The following is a 20,833-nucleotide window of genomic DNA, read 5'->3' as shown; positions in this document are numbered from 1 at the left end:
GAGTCATGGGGAAAGCAAAAGAATTGTCAAAGGATCTGCGGGAAAAGGTAGTTGAAGTGTATAAAACAAGAAAGGGATATAAAGAGATATCCAAGAAATTGAGAATGCCAATCAGCAGTGTTCAATTTCTAATCAATAAGTAGACAATGAGAGGTTCTGTTGAAACCAAACCACGGTCAGGTAGACCAACTAAAATTTCAGCCACAAATGCCAGGAAAATTGTTCAGGATGCAAAGAAAAACCCACAGATAACTTCAGGTGAAATACAGGACTCATCTTTTTTAACCACTTGCCGTCCGCCTCACGAAGATATACGTCGGCAGAATGGCACGGGCAGGCAGAATCACGTACCTGTACGTGATCTGCCTCCCGCGGGCGGGGGGCCCGAGGCGGTCAGCTTCTGTCTGGCAGTGTTCAGATGTGAGGGGGAGGCCATCCATTCGTGCCCCCCCCTCGCGATCGCTCCCAGCCAGTGAGAATCTTCCTCTGCCTCTGTATTGTAAACAGAGGCAGAGGAAGTGATGTCATCTCTCCTCGAGCCGGTCTTTTTCGTTCCGCCGCCGAGGAGAGAAGACATCAAGTAAGTGCACCAAACACTACACTTCCAGTAGAACACACCAGGCACACTTTTCACCCCCCAGTCACCCCCCGATCACCCCCCTGTACCCCCCGTCACACTGACACCAATAGCAGTTTTTTTTTTTTGCATTGGTGTCAGTTTGTGACAGTTATAAGTATTCGGGCAGTTAGGGTTAGCCCCCTTTAGGTCTGGGGTACCCCCCTTTAGGTCTAGGGTACCCCCCTAACCCCCCTAATAAAGGTTAACCCCTTGATCACCCCCCATCACCAGTGTCACTAAGCGATCGTTTTTCTGATCGCTGTATTAGTGTCACTGGTGACGCTAGTTAGGGAGGTAAGTATATAGGTTCGCCGTCAGCGTTTTATAGTGACAGGGACCCCCATATACTACCTACTTAAGGTTTTAACCCCCTGATTGCCCCCTAGTTAACCCTTTCACCAGTGATCACCGTATACCTGTTACGGGTGACGCTGGTTAGTTAGTTTGTTTTTTATAGTTTATTATAGTTTTAGGGCACCCGCCGTTTATTACCTTATAAAGGTTTAACCCCCTAATTGCCCGGCAGTGATATAAGTTACGTTTTTAGGGTCAGATAAGGTCTGCATCGCCCCAGGCAGCGTCAGGTTAGTGCCAGTACCGCTAACACCCACGCACGCAGCATACACCTCCCTTAGTGCTATAGTATCTGAACGGATCAATATCTGATCTGATCAGATCTATACTAGCGTCCCCAGCAGTTTAGGGTTCCCATAAACACAGTGTTAGGGGGATCAGCCCAGATACCTGCTAGCACCTGCGTTTTGCCCCTCGGCCCAGCCCACCCAAGTGCACTCGATCGATCACTGATACTTACAAAGCACTAAGCACACATAACTGCAGCGTTCGCAGAGTCAGGCCTGATCCCTGCGATTGCTAACAGTTTTTTGGTAGCGTTTTGAATCAGTCGCTAACAGTCAGGAGCTTTTTTGCCTGTGAGTTTCACTAGTGTACCCCTAAATTTAGAGCCCAAAATGGCAAATCGAAGGTACACTAGTGAAGAGGCCTACAAGTTTCTGAGCATGACAGATAGTGAAGAGGAAGATACTCATCTGTCAGATTCAGGCTCAGAATACGATCCTGTAGAGGACAGCGGCTCCATGACAGATAGCTCTGACGACAGAGTTGTGGTCCCTGCTAAGGTCAGGCGTACCAGACCCCAATCTTCTTCTTCTGTCCTTGAAGTGCAAGAATAGCAGGTCCCTCCTATGGAGCAGAGCAGTACTAGCGCCGCTATTCCTTCTGGTGAACTGGCAAGCACCAGCGGCCTAGTACACCCTGGTCGTACATCCAGCACTGCAGTATCACGTGGTGACGTGGCGAGTCCCATAAGTGCAGTTCAAGCTGGCGAGGTAGCAAGGACTAGTAGTGTCCCGCTGCCACCAAGAAGACGAACACAGGCCCGTCGTGCCCATAGTGCCCTTCCTGCTGCATTCGCCAATCCGAATTGGGAACCCACCACTTCTGCAGCACCCGTACTTCCCCCATTCACTGGCCAACCCGGAATTCAGGTGGAAAGTTGATTTTACGCCACTGGATTTTTATTCGCTGTTTTTCAACGAAGATCTCTATAGATCTATTGTAGACCAAAGCAATTTATACGCTGGTCAACACATCGCCACTATTCCCCAGTGATCCCTTGCCAGAGATTGGAGACCAATTGCAGTCTCCGAATTTAAGATCTTTCTGGGCCTTTCCCTCAACATGGGCATAACTAAAATGAGTGAGTTGCAGTCATATTGGTCCACTGACCCAATTCACCATATGCCCTTGTTCTCTGCCTTCATGACCAGGGCACGATACGAGCAGATTTTGCGGTTCATGCACTTCAACAACAATGAACTCTGTCGTCCTCGTGGAGACCCTGGATACGATCGGCTCTACAAAATTCGGCCCCTCTTAAACCACTTCAACCAGCGTTTTGCAGACTTGTTTACTCCCCATCAAGTTGATGAGTCCCTGATTAAATTTTCTGGCCGCTTGTCATTTAAACAGTACCTTCCCAGCAAGCGTGCCAGATACGGGGTCAAGATGTATAAGCTCTGTGACAGGGTCACAGGCTATACATGTAGTTTTATGGTTTACGAGGGCAAAGATAGTCACGTAGAGCCAACAAACTGCCCTGACTACATAGGAAGCGCTGGCAAGATAGTGTGGGACTTGGTGTCACCCTTATTCGGAAAGGGGTACCACTTGTACGTGGACAATTATTACACGAGCGTGCCACTTTTTAGTCACCTTTTTGATCAACAGATTGGAGCATGTGGCACCGTGCGACCTAATCGCCGGGGCTTTCCCCAGCAGCTTTTAGATTCCTGTCTTAGGCTGGGGGAGAGAGCCTGCTTGCAGTGTAATAACTTGCTCACTATGAAGTGGAGGGATAATAAGAATGTTTTCGTTCTTACCTCCCTTCATGCAGACACGACGGTCCAAATTACTATGGCGACTGGTGTTGTGGAGAAACCTCTCTGTGTCCACGAATATAACCAAAATATGGGAGGGGTGGACCTCAACGACCAGTTGTTGGCGCCGTACCTAGTTGCCCGTAAGGCCAGACGCTGGTACAAAAAAGTGTCTGTTTATTTATTTCAATTGGTTTTGCTGAACCCTCATGTGCTATACAGAGCTTCAGGATGGACTGGATCCTTCCTTAAATTCCAGGAAGAGATCTTCAGAGCCCTTCTGTATCCAGACGATGCTCCACCTCACCTTCCCCAACCAAATGCAGTAAGCCGGCTGCATGAGAGGCATTTTCCTTATGTCCTCCTGTGTACCCCTACCCAACGAGCCCCACAAAGAAGATGTTGTGTCTGCAGCAAGCGCAGATATAGGCGTGACACCTGGTATTATTGTCCCTCCTGTCCTGACAATCCTGGTCTATGCATTGGTAAATGTTTTGAACTCTACCATACACTAGTTGAGTTTTAGCATAGGGTACAGCATTGCACAGACTAGGACACACTTTCACAGGGTCTCCCAAGATGCCATCGCATTTTGAGAGACCCAAACCTGGTACCAGTTACAAAAGTTAAAGTTACTAAAAAAAGTGTAAAAAAAAAAATTAAAAATTAAAAAAAAAATAAAAACACAAAAAAATATAAAATAAAAAAAACAAAAATAGTTGTCGTTTTATTGTTCTCTCTCTCTCTATTCTCTCTCTATCGTTCTGCTCTTTTTTACTGTATTCTATTCTGCAATGTTTTATTGTTATTATGTTTTACCATGTTTGCTTTTCAGATATGCAATTTTTTTATACTTTACTGTTTACTGTGTTTTGTTGGTAACCATTTTTTTGTTTTCAGGTACGCCATTCAGCTGCAGAGCGGATTTATTTATCTTGACAGCAACAGCGTTTGCTCCCACGATACATAAAGCCGTGACTCCAGCGCTGTCGGAGGTGATTTCACCACCACAGTTACATACTTCAGCATATATGCCGAAGCGTGGGGGCAGCAGTGGGTGGAGGAGCGATTTGCTCCTGCCTTTTGTGGGAGGATGCCCCCATGCTTTGGCATGTATATATTTTAGGCACAGGTTGCGTTAAAAGTTTTATTTTTTACTATGTTTTTTTTGTATTTGCTTTGCAGGTATGGTAAGTCTTACTGTTATACTGTAATGTTACTTTGTTTTATTGTTAACCATCATTTGCTTAGCAGGTACGCCATTCAGTTGCAGCGCGGATTTATTTATCTTGACAGCAACAGTGTTTGCTCCCACAATACATAAAGCCGTGACTCCAGCGCTGTCGGAGGTGATTTCACCACCACAGTTACATACTTCAGCATATATGCCGAAGTGTGGGGGCAGCAGTGGGTGGAGGAGCGATTTGCTCTTGCCTTTTGTGGGAGGATGCCCCCATGCTTCGGCATATATATATTTTAGGCAGAGGTTGCGTTAAATGTTTTATTTTTTACTATGTTTTTTTTTGTATTTGCTTTGCAGGTATGGTAAGTCTTACTGTTATACTGTAATGTTACTTTGTTTTATTGTTAACCATCATTTGCTTAGCAGGTACGCCATTCAGCGCGGATTTATTTATCTTGACAGCAACAGCGTTTGCTCCCACAATACATAATGCCGTGACTCCAGCGCTGTCGGAGGTGATTTCACCACCACAGTTACATACTTCAGCATATATGCCGAAGCGTGGGGGCAGCAGAGGGTGGAGGAGCGATTTGCTTCTAACTTTTGTGGGAGGATGCCCCCATGCTTCAGCATATATATACAGTGCATGTATGCCCATCATTAGAAGTGGGTGGATGAAGGGAGGTATTCTAATGGTGGGCATACCCCCCGATCAATCTCTTTTTTTCGTTCAGTCCACAGGCTGCATGAAAAAAAAGTTTACAATATATGCCCAACAAGGACCAGCAACATACTGGTATGTTGCTGGACTTTGAGTGGTTATACCAGAATGATGCCTGCAGGTTTAGGTATCATCTTGGTATCATTCTTTTCAGCCAGCGGTCGGCTTTCATGTAAAAGCAATCCTAGCGGCTAATTAGCCTCTAGACTGCTTTTACAAGCAGTGGGAGGGAATCCCCCCCACCGTCTTCCATGTTTTTCTCTGGCTCTCCTGTCCCAACAGGGAACCTGAGAATGCAGCCGGAGATTCAGCCAGCTGACCATAGAGGTGATCAGAGACCAGAGTGGCTCCAAACATCAATATGGCCTAAGAAACCGGAAGCTACGAGCATTTGGTGACTTAGATTTCGCCAGATGTAAACAGCGCCACTGGGAAATTGGGAAAACATTTTATCACACAGATCTTGGTGTGGTCAGATGCTTTGAGGGCAGAGGAGAGATCTAGGGTCTAATAGACCCCAGTTTTTTCAAAAAAGAGTACCTGTCACTACCTATTGTTATCATAGGGGATATTTACATTCCCTGAGATAACAATAAAAATGATTAAAAAAAATAAAAATGAAAGGAACAGTTTAAAATTAAGATAAAAAAGCAAAAAAATAATAAAGAAAAAAAAAAAAAAAAGCACCCCTGTCCCCCCCTGCTCTCTCGCAAAGGCGAACGCAATCGTCGGTCTGGCGTCAAATGTAAACAGCAATTGCACCATGCATGTGAGGTATCACCGCGAAGGTCAGATCGAGGGCAGTAATTTTAGCAGTAGACCTCCTCTGTAAATCTAAAGTGGTAACCTGTAAAGGCTTTTAAAGGCTTTTAAAAATGTATTTAGTTTGTTGCCACTGCACGTTTGTGCATCCATGTACTCGGCCTAAGATCATCTTTTTTATTTCATCAAACATTTGGGCAATATAGTGTGTTTTAGTGCATTAAAATTTTAAAAAGTGTGTTTTTTCCCAAAAAATGCGTTTAAAAAATCGCTGCGCAAATACTGTGTGAAAAAAAAAATTAAACACCCACCATTTTAAGCTGTAGGGCATTTGCTTTAAAAAAATATATAATGTTTTTCAAAGTAATTTTCTTGCAAAAAAAAATTATTTTTTCATGTAAACAAAAAGTGTCAGAAAGGGCTTTGTCTTCAAGTGGTTAGAAGAGTGGGTGATGTGTGACATAAGCTTCTAAATGTTGTGCATAAAATGCCAGGACAGTTCAAAACCCCGCCAAATGACCCCATTTTGGAAAGTAGACACCCCAAGCTATTTGCTGAGAGGCATGTAGACTCCATGGAATATTTGATATTGTGACACAAGTTATGGGAAAAAGACAAATTTTTTTTCTTTTTTTTTTTTTTTGCACAAAGTTGTCACTAAATGATATATTGCTCAAATATGCCATGGGAATATGTGAAATTACACCCCAAAATACATTCTGTTGCTTCTCCTGAGAACGGGGATACCACATGTGTGAGACTTTTTGGGAGTCTAGCCGCGTACGGGACCCCGAAAACCAAGCACTGCCTTCAGGCTTTCTAAGGGCGTAAATTTTTGATTTCACTCTTCACTGCCCATCACAGTTTCGGAAGCCATGGAATGCCCAGGTGGCACAAAACTCCCCCAAATTACCCTATTTTGGAAAGTAGACACCCCAAGCTATTTGCTGAGAGGTATAATGAGTATTTTGCAGACCTCGCTTTTTGTCACAAAGTTTTGAAAATTGAAAAAAGAAAAAAAAATTTTTTTTCTTGTCTTTATTCATTTTCAAAAACAAATGAGAGCTGCAAAATACTCACCATGCCTCTCAGCAAATAGCTTGGGGTGTCTACTTTCCAAAATGGGGTCATTTGGGGGGGTTTTGTGCTATCTTGGCATTTTATGGCCTTCGAAACTGTGATAGGTAGTAAGGAGTGAATCAAAAATTTATGCCCTTAGAAATCCTGAAGGCGGTGATTGGTTTTCGGGGCCCCCTATGCAGCTAGGCTCCCAAAAAGTCCCACACACGTGGTATCCCTGTACTCAGGAGAAGCAGCAGAATGTATTTTGGGGTGTAATTGCACATATGCCCACGGCATGTTTGAGCAATATATCATTTAGTGACAACTTTGTGCAAAAAAAAAAAAAATGGTCACTTTCCCGCAACTTGTGTCAAAATATAAAATATTCCATGGACTCAACATGCTTCTCAGCAAATAGCTTGGGGTGTCTACTTTCCAAAATGTGGTCATTTGGGGGGGGGTTGTGCCATCTTGGCATTTTATGGCCTTCAAAACTGTGATAGGTAGTGAGGAGTGAAATCAAAACTTTACACCCTTAGAAATCCTGAAATGGGTGCTTTGTTTTCGGGGCCCCGTGCGCGGCTAGGCTCCCAAAAAGTCCCACACATGTGGTATCCCCGTACTCAGGAGAAGCAGCAGAATGTATTTTGGAGTGTAATTCCACATATGCCCACGGCATGTTTGAGCAATATATCATTTAGTGACAACTTTGTGCAAAAAAAAAAAAAAAATGGTCACTTTCCTGCAACTTGTGTCAAAATATAAAATATTCCATGGACTCAACATGCCTCTCAGCAAATAGCTTGGGGTGTCTACTTTCCAAAATGGGGTCATTTGGGGGGGGTTGTGCCATCTGGGCATTTTATGGCCTTCAAAACTGTGATAGGTAATGAGGAGTGAAATCAAAACTTTACGCCCTTAGAAATCCTGAAATGGGTGCTTTGTTTTCGGGGCCCCGTGCGCGGCTAGGCTCCCAAAAAGTCCCACACATGTGGTATCCCCGTACTCAGGAGAATCAGCAGAATGTATTTTGGGGTGCAATTCCACATATGCCCATGGCCTGTGTGAGCAATATATCATTTAGTGACAACTTTGTGCAAAAAAAAAAAAAAAAATTGGTCACCTCCTGCAACTTGTGTCAAAATATAAAATATTTCTTGGACTCAACAGGCCTCTCAGCAAATAGCTTGGGGTGTCTACTTTCCAAAATGGGGTCATTTGAGGGGGTTTGTGCCATCTTGGCATTTTATGGCCTTCAAAACTGTGATAGATAGTGAGGAGTGAAAAATCAAAAATTTACGCCCTTAGAAATCCTGAAGGCGGTGCTTTGTTTTCGGGGCCCCGTGCGCGGCTAGGCTCCCAAAAAGTCCCACACATGTGGTATCCTCATACTCAGCAGAAGCAGCTAAATGTATTTTGGGGTGCAATTCCACAAATGCCCATGGCCTGTGTGAGCAATATATCATTTAGTGACAACTTTGTGGAAAAAAAAAATGGTCACTTTCCCACAACTTGTGTCAGAATATAAAATATTCCATGGGCTCAACATGCTTCTCAGCAAATAGCTTGGGGTGTCTACTTTCCAAAATGGGGTTATTTGGGGGGGGGGGTTTGTGCCATCTTGGCATTTTATGGCCTTCAAAACTGTGATAGATAGTGAGGAGTGAAATCAAAAATTTACGCTCTTAGAAATCCTGAAGGCGGTGCTTGGTTTTCGGGGCCGCGTACGCGGCTAGGCTCCCAAAAAGTCCCACACATGTGGTATCCCCATACTCAGGAGAAGCAGCTAAATGTATTATGGGGTGCAATTCCACATATGCCCATGGCCTGTGTGAGCAATATATCATTTGGTAACAACTTTTTGTAATTTTTTTTTTTTTGTCATTATTCAATCACTTGGGACAAAAAAATTAATATTCAATGGGCTCAACATGCCTCTCAGCAAATTCCTTGGGATGTCTACTTTCCAAAATGGGGTCATTTGGGGGGGGGGTTGTACTGCCCTGCCATTTTAGCACCTCAAGAAACGACACAGGCAGTCATAAATTAAAAGCTGTGTAAATTCCAGAAAATGTACCCTAGTTTGAAGACACTATAACTTTTGCGCAAAACAATAAATATACGCTTATTGACTTTTTTTTTTAACAAAGACATGTGGCCGAATACATTTTGGCCTAAATGTATGACTAAAATTGAGTTTATTGGATTTTTTTTATAACAAAAAATATCATTTTTTTTCAAAATTTTCAGTCTTTTTCCGTTTATATCGCAAAAAATAAAAACAGCAGAGGTGATCAAATACCATCAAAAGAAAGCTCTATTTGTGGGAAGAAAAGGACACACATTTCGTTTGGGTACAGCATTGGATGACCGCGCAATTAGCAGTTAAAACGACGCAGTGCCAAATTGTAAAAAGTGCTCTGGTCAGGAAGGGGGTAAATCCTTCCGGAGCTGAAGTGGTTAAGATGCACAATAAGGAGGCCCTTGAAGAAAGATAGGCTGCCTGTTCGAGTCGCTGGAAGAAAGCCATTACTATGCAAATGCCACAAAGTATCCCACTTACAATACGCCAAACAGCACAGAGACAAGCCTCAAACCTTCTGGCACAAAGTCATTTGGAGTGATGAGACCAGATTTGAGCTTTTTGGCCACAACCATAAATGCTACATTTGGAGAGGAGTCAACAAGGCCTATGAAGAAAGATACACCATTCCAACTGTGAAACACGGAGGTGGATCTTTGATGTTTTGGAGATGTGTGAGCTACAAAGACACAGGAAATTTGGTCAAAATTGATGACAAGATGAATGCAGTATGTTATCAAAAAATACATGAGGAACATTTGCATTCATCAGCCAGGAAGATGCGCATGGGACGTACTTGAACGTTCCAACATGACAATGATCCAAAACACAAGGTGACCTGTCATTGGCTACAGCAGAATAAAGTGAAGGTTCTGGAGTGGCCATCTCAGTCTCCTGACCTCAATATCATTGAGCCACTCTGTCGAGATCTCAAACATGCAGTTCATGCATGACAGCCCAAGAATTTACAGGAACTGGAGACTTTTTGCTAGGAGGAATGGGCAGCTTTACCATCTGAGAAGATAAAGAGTCCCATCCACAAATACCACAAAAGACTTCATGCTGTCATGTCGTTGAAGTTAAAGGGGGCAGTACACGGTATTAAAGCATTTGTTAACCCAAAAAAAAAAAAAAATGGATCCTGCTCCTTTAAAGCATGTTATATGACACAGTGCTTGTCCTGTGTCATTTGGCCCCCTGTAACACCTAAAAAACCAGGCTGATCCTGACAGTTTCTCCCCACCCCTCTGTAAACTGACCATGGTGCATCATGGCTGCTGAGAACCCTGATTTACCTTAGTGTACTCACTCAGAGGCAGGAGAGAGAAGGGGGGAGACTACAGTCACAGACAGGGATGGATGGTGAGCTCACTCACCCCTTGGCAGTCAGCACCTCTCATCCAGATGTATCTGAGGCTGCTGGACTTCAAATTTCGGGCCCCCTACTTTCCTTTTCTGAGGCACAGCCTCGGGGATTGGAGTGTGGGCAGACACAGAGAGGTAGGGATGGGAGGAAGAGGTGCAGATCGAGCCCTCTCTCCTCTCCCGTCTGTGTATGTGTTTGGGGGGGGGGGGGATTGTTAGTGTTGGCTTTGGGCAGTGTGAAAGAGAGTGTAACAGACACTCTCAGCTTAGACAACTGCAGCCAGCAATTCTGCTGGGAAGCCATAGTCCAGTCTGAATAATAGGCAGTCTGAAACCCGGACACATGATTCCAAACCTAAACTGTCTGGTTGAATCCCGGACAGGTGGCAACCCTAGTATGTAAACCTTTGATCAGGGTCATTTGGGTAGTTTCTGTTGTGATTATGATTTAAAAAGAGTAAACACAGTTGATTAATAATGAATGGCTTCAGTCAAACACTAACCATGAGTGAAAGAAAAGTTTTTGTTATTCATATTCTGTGAAAAATGGCCAAGTCATAAATTGTGCCAGGGTATGTAAATGAATGAGCACAACTGTATATATATAGGCACTCATCAAGAGTGCCAACTACGCCCATCCTTTGTGTCCCCCATTCACAGAAGACATACTATAGATTCCAGCAATGAAAGGTGCTCTGTGAATAAAGATGCAAGGTCTTTCATTCAACTGCTCGTCCTCCATTTAGAGTGCTATAGTAAAGCTTCTTTGAATGAAACAACATACAAACACACCTAAGACTACATTCACACAGCCACATGGGTGTGGATAGATTTGTGTGACCAGAACTCTGCAGAAAACACTGACCCTGGACATACACTGGATTTGTCCATGGTCGGTCAGAGGCTCTATGTACATACCTGTTCAGGTGAGCAGTTACATGCAGAAAGCGGCAGTATGTAAATGTAGCCTTAAGCACATGTAAAAGTTCTCAGAAACAAGCCTAAAGGCATGAAAATTATCCCAACACTTGGTAAATGTGCATGTTACAATGTATTTTCTTTTTAAATACAGAAGTAAAAATTGGGGCCCGATGCTTACTTGAGTCATCTCTCTGATAGAAGCGATGCTGTCTAGTGCCTTCTGAACTCTGTCATAATTCTTTTTCTGTTAAACAAAAAGATAGGTCAAGGAACGTGCAATGCTATTAAAACAGATGAAGAACTAGCCTTGGTTTACACTGCTGCGACCCCATTGTTGTGCAATTTCCAATGCTACTTGTTTGCGACTTTCATGCGTCCATGGGACTCTAAGTTGCATTGAAGTTACATCAAAGAAGTGCAGGAACCTTTTTACAAGTCGCTGATTGATTAGAACGGCCGCCATTGAAATTAAAGTGTTTGTAAAGGATTTTTTTTTTTTTTCAATAATAAACATGTTATACTTACCTGCTCTGTGCAGTGGTTTTGCACAGAGCAGCCACAATCCTCCTTTTCTCGGGTCTCCCGCAGAGCTCTGGGCCCCTCCCCCTGGCCGAGTGCCCCCCATAGAAAACTGCTTGCTATGGGGGCACTCGTGCGTGCTCACTCGCCGAGCCGGCTCTGTGTGTCCATAAGACACATGGCCATATTTGGTCAACGTCATCAATGATGTCACCACCATGTTATGTGTAATGTTACCCTTTGTTACGTTTAAAGGCGGGGCAGGGAACTCCACAGCTGATTGGGACGGCAGCCTGCTGTCATGTGACAGTTTTCCACAGTTTCGAACTGAACTGAGCTCAGCCTAAACCTTAGCTCATCACTAGTCAGCAGCAACACAGAACATCATTAAAAGAGAAGTGTAGCAATCGAAAATAGCAAATAATTATACTCACCTAGATGGCTGCAGCACTGGTCCCAGCTGCAGTGGTCCCCCCGCTGCCACTACACTGAGAAGTGAGCGATCAAAGACCTCTAACCGCTTATTTCAAAGTCTTTAGTGTGCTTTGCCCCTCCAGTACTCACTGGAGCACCGTGCCTTGGAGGGGACAGAAGCAGCTGGCTCAGGCTCTCACTGAGAGGCTGAGCCAACTGCCAGTTCAGGCATCTGTGTGGATCCCGACGTTAAAGTTGGGGTCTCGCCAAAGCCTAGGTCGGCTGACTGATGTCAGCCGACAGCAGACTTTAGCCCGCTGTCGGCTGAACATGGGTCACAGAAGTGCGGAACTAAATGCACTCCTGTGATGCACAGGAGAATTTGGGCCAAAAAGCTTTGGCCCTATTTCTCCTTTAAACCAGACACAGCCAGACAGCACTTTTTTCAAGGAGGGCAACAATATCAGTTGCAAATCAAAAGAAGGCACGTTTGTGTTGCCCACAGCAGACAATAAATTAATCACTTTTTAAACTTTTATGAACACCATAGGCTCAATTCACAAACCTAAAAAATGACAGTTATTTTCAACTGAACCTAATAGGAGTTGAAAATTGCCATCACATGACTAAAAATTAAAAACCTTATCCCAGTTTAAAGCTTTGTGAAGTGAGCTTCATGTGTGTATAGCATATTTAATTGAAGAAGTATGAAAGCATACTGGTGAACACTTACTCTGGGATTAAAGGCCAGGGCCTGAGAATCATTGGGGTCTACCACCGAAGGATATGGCTCAAAAATAACAACTTTCCTTGGAGATTCCAAAGCAGACCGACACATGGATACTAGCAGATCTACAACCTAGAAAAAAAAAAAAAACATTAACAGCAATGGACTGCATTTACTGAAATTATTTCCATTTTATATTAGCCCAAAATATAAGAAACATTCAAATTATGAAATATTCTGGACAAGGAATAACACAAATAATCTCATAACATGAGTGCCAATCTTTTTGGTTGCCAAATGCTGGGCAACACTTGCACTGAAGGATCAGTAGAGGTATTACACAGCCTTCAGCTGACTCTATATGTCTATCTGCACATCTGCCTTGGAACATTTGAGCTAATATCACTGCCTAAAGAGAGTCTTAAAGATTGTTTGTTCCAGGGAATATCCCATTGCTTTCAGAGGATCAGGAATTTTCTTCCCACTGCAGCAAAATAGACTATGCTTTATAGTGGGGTTTCTTTGCCTTTCTCTGGATCTGTGGGTACAGGGTTCTGTATATGGAAGAATATTTCTATTTATTATTTTTTTTCTTTTGGTTGAACTGGATAGACTTTTGTCTTTTTTAAACCTAACAATTTAACCATGTATTTGCGGGTTTATACATGAACAACAAGAAGCTTACTACTTGACAAACAGTGACGTACCAGTACATCACTGGAATTCAAGTGCTTATACTGGGAGGATGCCTGAAGCTGAAGACATCATCCCAGTATTTTTGTTTTCAGCCGGTGGTCAGCTGTCTTGTAAAAACAATCCTAGTGGCTAATCAAATGCTCAAATGCTTTTACAAGCAGCAGGAGGGGATGTACCCCCTCCCACTGCCTTCTGTGGCTTTCTCAGGCTCTCCCGTCCCAAGTGCTTAGCTGATACTTACGACGGTTGAGCATAGAGCTGATCAGAGACAGGAACAGCTCTGATCATCTCTATTGTATAGGAAACCAGAAGCAATGGAGCATTTTATCACTTTCGGTTTCGTGGTTGTAAACAAACCCTTAAGGCAGGAGTAGGCAACCTTGGCCCTCCAGCTGTGGTGAAACTACAAATCCCATCATGCCTCTGCCTCTAGGAGTCATGCCTGTGATTGTTAGGGTCTTGCAATGTCTCATGGGACTTGTAGTTTCAAAACAGCTGGAGGGCCGAGGTTGCCTACCCCTGCCTTAAGGGTTTGAAAAAAGTATCGTATCATACTGTCGTATCAAGACTGCCTGTCACTGCCTATTGCAATCACAGGGGATATTCATATTTCCTGTGATAACAATAAAAGTGATAAAAAATATTATAAAATAAATAATAATAAAAAAAGTTAATAAAAGTTAAATCTCCCTGTCCCCCCCCATGCTATAGCGAATGTGCGCGTCAGTTACTCTCACGCACAAACATGTGAGGTATCACCACGAACATCAGATAGAGGGCGGTACGTCTAGCACCAGACCTCCTGTGTAAACCTAAAGAGGTAACCTGTAAATGGTTTTAAAGTGTCACCTATGGATAATTAAATTTACATCATTTGTCGCTGTTGCAGAGGCGCACACCTGATGTAAATTTAATGTGCATTTTAACCACTTCAATACTTTCATCCCCTTCCTGCCCAGGCCAATTTTCAGCTTTCAGGGCTGTAACATTTTGAATGACCATTGCGCGGTCATGGAACTGTACCCAAATTAAATGTTTATCATTTTTTTCCACACAAATAGAGCTTTCTTTTGGTGGTATTTGATCACCTCTGTGGTTTTTATTTTTTGCGCTATAAACAAAAAAAAGACCAACCATTTTGAAAAAAACACAATATTTTTTACTTTTTGCTATAATAAATATCCCAAATTTATTAAAAAAAAAAAACTAATTACTTCATCAGTTTAGGCAAATATGTATTTTTCTACATATTTTTGGTAAAAAAAATCGCAATAAGCGTTTATTGATTGGTTTGCGCAAAAGTTATAACGCCTACAAAATAGGTTATTGATTTATGGCATTTTTATTATTTATTTTTTTTTACTAGTAATGATCAAATGAGCTGATCCATAATGTCAAATGAGGCAGTCAACAGTGTCAAATGACAAGGTCGTAGGTGTGTGCAGCCTATTGCATTAGGATGTGCACCCCAAAGCCCAAATACACATGCATGTGTGCAGGGGCGGACTGACAACTCATGGGGCCCTCGGGCAATAGGAGATTATGGGGCCCCCAGGCAATCAGAGATTATGGGGCCACATAGTATACACACACACAGTATACACATACATGTACACACAGTATACACAGACATGTTTCTATTGGCTGTCTCTGGTCCATACTGTTTATTGGCTGTCCCTGGTTTTACTGAGGCTGGCAACCCTGATGGGGCCCCCTAGTGGCCCAGGGCCCTCGGGCAGTGCCCGAGTGGCTCAATGGTCAGTCCGCCCCTGCATGTGTGTATGTACTGTATAGGGTGTCTGTAGAACAGTGGATGTGTCAGTAGGGCAGAGGTTGGTGTCAGTAGGACAGTGGACTTTTTCAGTTGGGCAGAGGACAGTGTCAGTAGAGCAATGGATGGTGTGCAAAGATTGGTGTCAGTAGTTTTTTTTTATTATTATTATTTTATATTTTATTATTTTTTACAATTTTTTAAATTATTTTTTACAATATTATTTTTTTTACAGTTTTTTAAGAGCCCCATTGGGGGACTTTTGTGACATATCATGGGTCTAAACAGACCTCTGATGTCTCACTTTTGAGACAGAGAGAGATTCCTCAGTCCCTTTCTCTGCAGCCTGAGCTGCACTGGATAGTGACTGAATGGGAAGTGCTCTATGCTGAGCAACTTCCTGTTCATTCACAAACTAAAGCATAGTAAACACAGATTATTATGTTTCATTTATGAATGAACACAGTAAGTAAATCGGTACCTATCACTTACTCTGTTCATTCAGAAATGAAAGAAGCCGGTAAATGACATATTTATCCTAAAACAATCCCCCGCAGCAGCCCAGGGGGGCCCAGGCAGCAGAAAGAAGAGGAACGGGGACAGAAGGGATGGCATATACTGGTATCGATCTCCTGTATCTTCCTCCTGTGGCAGCTGAATACCGGTGGGAGGACGAGGAGGAGAAGTCTACTTTCAGATGCTGCAGGAGGAAAATACAGATTGGCTTCAGTGAAAAAAACTCACTAATTTGGGGTACTTTGTTGCAGTAAGTGGGCTTAGCACTATATGACCATATAGTGCAGTGGTTCTCAACCCTTGTCCTCAGGACCCACTAACAGGCCAGATTTTAAGTATTACCTTGGGGAGATGCAGACTAGAATACTGCAATCACTGAGCAGCAAATGATATCACCTGTGAAGTATTTCAGTTATCTTGCAAACCTGGCCTGTTAGTGGGTCCCGAGGACAGGAGTTGAGAACCACTGATATAGTGTGACCAAACCCCCGTATCTTTTTTTAATATGTTCAGGTGTTTTTAACTAGCCTTGCAGGATAAATGTCATTCTTGAATGTGTGCGCTATAATCTGTTTTGTACTGTTTGTTGGTCTTATAGCAGCACCATCTTGAATTTAAACGCATTTTAAAGTGTGCCCCCCAAATATGTTTTTGTTTTTGGTTTCAGTGAATGCCGCCCCTTCCTGTCCAGGTTCCGGGGGCTGGCAAGGATGTATCGTGCCCTACCAGTCACCTGCCTGCGATCGACGGGTAGATCATAAACGACTAATTGCCGAACCAATGGATTAGGGTGTGTGCGCATGCCTATGAAGCTGGTCAACAGTGTCCAGCAAGCAGGTGGACAATATCTAATGAGGTAGTCAGCACTGTCAAATGAGCTGCTGGACAGTGTGGAACGAGCAGGTCAATAGTGTCAAATGAACAGATCAATAGTATAAAAGAAGCAGGTCAAACCTGTCAGATGTGCAGGCAGGGGAGACAGAGATAGAGGAGCAAGGAAGTCACATTGGGATTACACCCTACGGAGGTCACTGGTCAGTTTAATGACTACAACTTCACTGCAATGTGCAGGACCAAAACCAAACTGTAGAGGTTCTCAAAGTAGGTAAGGCTAATCATCTTATCTTCCGAAAGGGATGCTTTACGGGCTTTCCTAACTCCAATGTACTCTCACAACAGCTGAGATTGGCAATGCAAACTGAGCTACAAGTTCAAGAGATGTGCTTGTTTAAATATAAAAAATAAAATAATAATGTTGCAGCTACACAATCTTTCCAAAATCCATATTACAATTTTCTTCATTACCTAAAACTAGACAAATTCTAACAATAACAAAAGAACTATATCAGTGTTTACATACTAGTACAATTGATTTAATACTTAAGGAATATTATTATTATTCTCATGGTTGCAATGTTGTTTTTACCTACCTGAGCACCAGTGGCGATTTCATCTGCAGCTTCATTCATTACACCTAATGTTTGAAAAGCGAATACACACAGCTCTCTTTCACACACTGTGGGCTAAAATAAACAAACAGAGAAATATATGTACTTATTTCTTGTATATGCAAACAAATGTAATCAATATATTAAGGGTGACAAAGCACAAACTGAAATAAAGTGTACTAGAGGTGTCTGCGCATGATAATCTGCAGGAGCCATGAAACCACAGAGCACCCGGCATCACCACATACAATGCAGGGCTATTAACCCTGCATTGTATGTGAAGGAAGCAGAAGTCCAAAAGGAGACTTCATAAGACTGGCGCATGGGTGGAGGGGACCCTGCTGGAGCGAGGAATAAAGTTGGTAATACTCCTCATTTCTGCACCTCTAGACTAAATGAGCAGACAGTTTGGGTTGGGGGAGGTTACCGCAAGAGTAGATTTTGTCTAATTTCTGGAGTTGGGCTTTAATGTTTAAGCACAGCCAAAGCTTTTTCTTTACTTTGCTTTGGCTAAAGTTAAAAATTAATAGACCCCCCCCCCCCCCCTTTTTTTTTTTGTTTGCCATTTGTGTCCCCCTTGGAAGAATTACACTCACTTTCTGCCCCATAGACACAACAGAAAATAAGATGAAATCCCTCCAAAATAAAGATCAATTTTTGCCAGTTGTCACCAGAACAAGTGTCCCCTCTCTTTCTGCTGCAATGCAACTGAGAAATTTAGTACTGACGATAACTTGACCAAGGTCTCCAGATCATAGAAAGGCCAAATCTACCCGACATTTACAAAGCAATAAAAAACTTTAATGGGGCTCTAACCTTTCAACGCTCCATGCAAAACATAAAAAAAGTTTTGGCTTTAGATACACTTTGATAGCATGGAGTGAAACTTTTTTTTTTATTTAATTTTTTTTTAATCACTGAATCCAATAAGATATACAGTCATAATTTACTACAAAAAAGACGCTTGAGGCTGGAGCATGCAAGCATACATTCAACCACAAGATGGCAGTATGATAACAAAGCATACTAGATCATACTGCTGATTGCAATGGGATGACTGCAGCTTTTTTCCTTTGTGTTTTAATTCATGAAATCCTTCTACTTCGCTCAGTGCTTGTGAAATGAGATGTCAAATAACTTGATGTACAGTAAAGCAGCGCACAATGGGTTTTGCTTCATTTCACGGAGAACCAGGAAATGGAGGCTACTTTTATTAAAAAACATTGTAATTCATAGCCTTGCTTTCCAGCTATGTACTGCTGTGTGCATTTAAAGTGGAATGGTAACATAAGAAAAAAAAAAGGACTTAGCAGGGTTATATAACTTAAAAGAAAATGTGAAAAACATTGGTTCTGACAACTCTGCAAAACCAAAGTGGGTATCCCCTTCTCACACCCCATAAAGATTCTAGCTAGCAATATAGATTGTGCTCTGATTGTACAATATATATATATATATATATATATATATATATATATATATATATATATACACAAAATGAACCATATGCTAACCATACAGATTACAATCTGATTGTACAATCTCCACATTTCTCACATATTCTTTAGATTCACGGATGTAATATGAGGGGTGGCCTAAAAAATCCAATTAATGCATATCCAGTCAGGCAAGATCTAACAGTGATAGGAAATAAACAGAGGGCGCACCACCCTAGTGCATTATAATCAATAAATTACTTTACTAAAAAAGTAAAAATAATACTTACAAACATACGCTTGAAAACAGCATTTCAGATGTAAAACAGCTTAACGTCCATGGTATCACATTACAGATAAACGTCCTACAAAGAGAACTAGCTGACGCATTTCAAGGTATCACCTCTTCTTCATAGCCCTGATACCTCGAAACGCGTCAGTATGTTTACTTGTGGGGCGTTTATCTGTAATGTGATACCATGGACGTTAAGCTGTTTTACATCCAAAATGCTGTTTTCAAGCGTTTGTTTGTGATACTATTCTTTCTTTTTTAATAAAGTCATTTATTGAGGATAATGCACTAGGCCGGTGCGCCCTCTTTAGTTTATTTCCTATCTTAGTGCATCCAAACATCCCCAGTCTTTTGAGGGCAGCAAAGTGGCATTTAGTCGAATTTACCAGGGCAAGAGCATAGAGTAACATCACTATGGGCCCATCTTCGAGCGCAGGAGATATGTGTTGTGTATGTTGAAGATCTAACAGTGGCCAAACACAGTACGATAAAACTGAGCAATCGATGTCCGATTCAACAAAATAATTTAATAGGACATCGATAGAGAAGACAAAAGTGGTATGGCCATGCAATGAGCAACAGATTGTGACGTACCGGATCCACCAACAGCATTTATTCAATTCCCAAAGTTCATTATTCCCTATCCCTACAGCTGTCAGGCTTCAGGCTGGAACATTTCCTATGGTTTGATAAAGGGGCGGTCCTGTTGCCCTGAAACATGTAGCCACACCCCTCCACTTCCTGTCACCATCACCCAACTCTTAAGGTATTAGGTGCTGTAGTTAGCGCCATCTGGATACTGGAACCTGTATGATATGTAGATATTCACCAGCACACCAAGGATCGTCAATTTCATCCAAACGGTTTTTATTCAAAGAATGATCACATCACAAAACGGTGTAGTGCAACGTTTCGGAGCCAAGCAGGACCCCTTCGTCAGGCATGCTTAGCTCCGAAATGTTGCACTACACCGTTTTGTGATGTAATCTTCCCTGAAAAAAAAAAACATTTGGGTGAAATTGTAAATATTAAAATTCCGCGCTTAGGATAAAAGGTTGCAGCCTCCCCTGATGAGTTCCCAAGGGAACTTACATGTATAATTTAGGAAAAAAGGAAAGGGGTGGTTATTAACTTTGGTTACTTTGCGCATTTTTTAGGGTGTATATTAATTTAGCTTCTTGCACATCTTAGATGTGGTAAATTTGCACCCCTTTCCTTATTCCTTAATTATATTTGGATGAAATTGATGATCCTTGGTGTGCTGGCAAATATCTACATATCATACAGGTTCCAGTATCCAGCTGGTGGTCGTTACAGCACCCAGTACCTTAAGAGCTCATTCCAGGAACGTGTGTGATGGGAATATGGACTGTGTCCAATCAGCACCTCTCTCAGTTGGGTGATTCTTGGGTGGTCTTGCTACACTCGGAAGCCACTGCTGCCTATGTTCCAGCCTAAAGCCTGACAGCTGTACTTCCACCAAGAACTCTGCTTCAGCTAGCCACCTGCCTGCTGATCTCTGAAGCCTCACAGTGATCCTATAAAGGTATATATGGGTTTATGACAAGCCTTCATCCACTTTTAACTAGTGAGTGTATTTTAATTGTCTTTTAAATAAATTGCTACACCTAGATGGAGGCGCCCTCTTGTGTTTGCTTTATACTTTGTGAAGTGTACCTGTCTACGTCATTCGCTTATCTCAGTACTGACACCTACTTCAGACACAGATTCTGGCTGTATACAATATAAGTATTGGCTGCAGGTGTGCTTGGATGTGATAACGCACCCCTAAAATTTCTCCAAGGCCCTAAACAGCAGCTGTCAAAAATGATCTTTTACATTCAACTGCATTACAATACACCCAACTGCAGAGAAACAGTTGGATTTAGTGTTGCTGCT

At 42.4% G+C, this 20,833-nt stretch overlaps 1 protein-coding gene across 2 annotated transcripts in view; it reads right to left on the bottom strand.

Annotated features, from left to right (window-relative positions):
* The window catches only part of PARP8 (poly(ADP-ribose) polymerase family member 8), a 416,167-nt gene that overhangs the window by 42,387 nt on the left and 352,947 nt on the right, over positions 1 to 20,833 (bottom strand). For both annotated transcript variants that reach the window (XM_073622188.1, XM_073622196.1), the window contains exons 15-17: positions 17,189 to 17,281; positions 12,782 to 12,907; positions 11,294 to 11,359 (exon numbers count right to left, since the gene is read on the bottom strand). In XM_073622188.1, the coding sequence (XP_073478289.1) occupies positions 11,294 to 11,359; positions 12,782 to 12,907; positions 17,189 to 17,281 (285 nt within the window). The remainder of the gene's footprint in view (positions 1 to 11,293; positions 11,360 to 12,781; positions 12,908 to 17,188; positions 17,282 to 20,833) is intronic.

The sequence above is a fragment of the Aquarana catesbeiana genome, linkage group LG01 (assembly GCF_042186555.1).
Source record: "Aquarana catesbeiana isolate 2022-GZ linkage group LG01, ASM4218655v1, whole genome shotgun sequence".
Lineage (NCBI taxonomy): Eukaryota > Metazoa > Chordata > Amphibia > Anura > Ranidae > Aquarana > Aquarana catesbeiana.
Note: the sequence above shows the minus strand (reverse complement) of the source record. Positions and strands in the feature narration are given on the sequence as shown.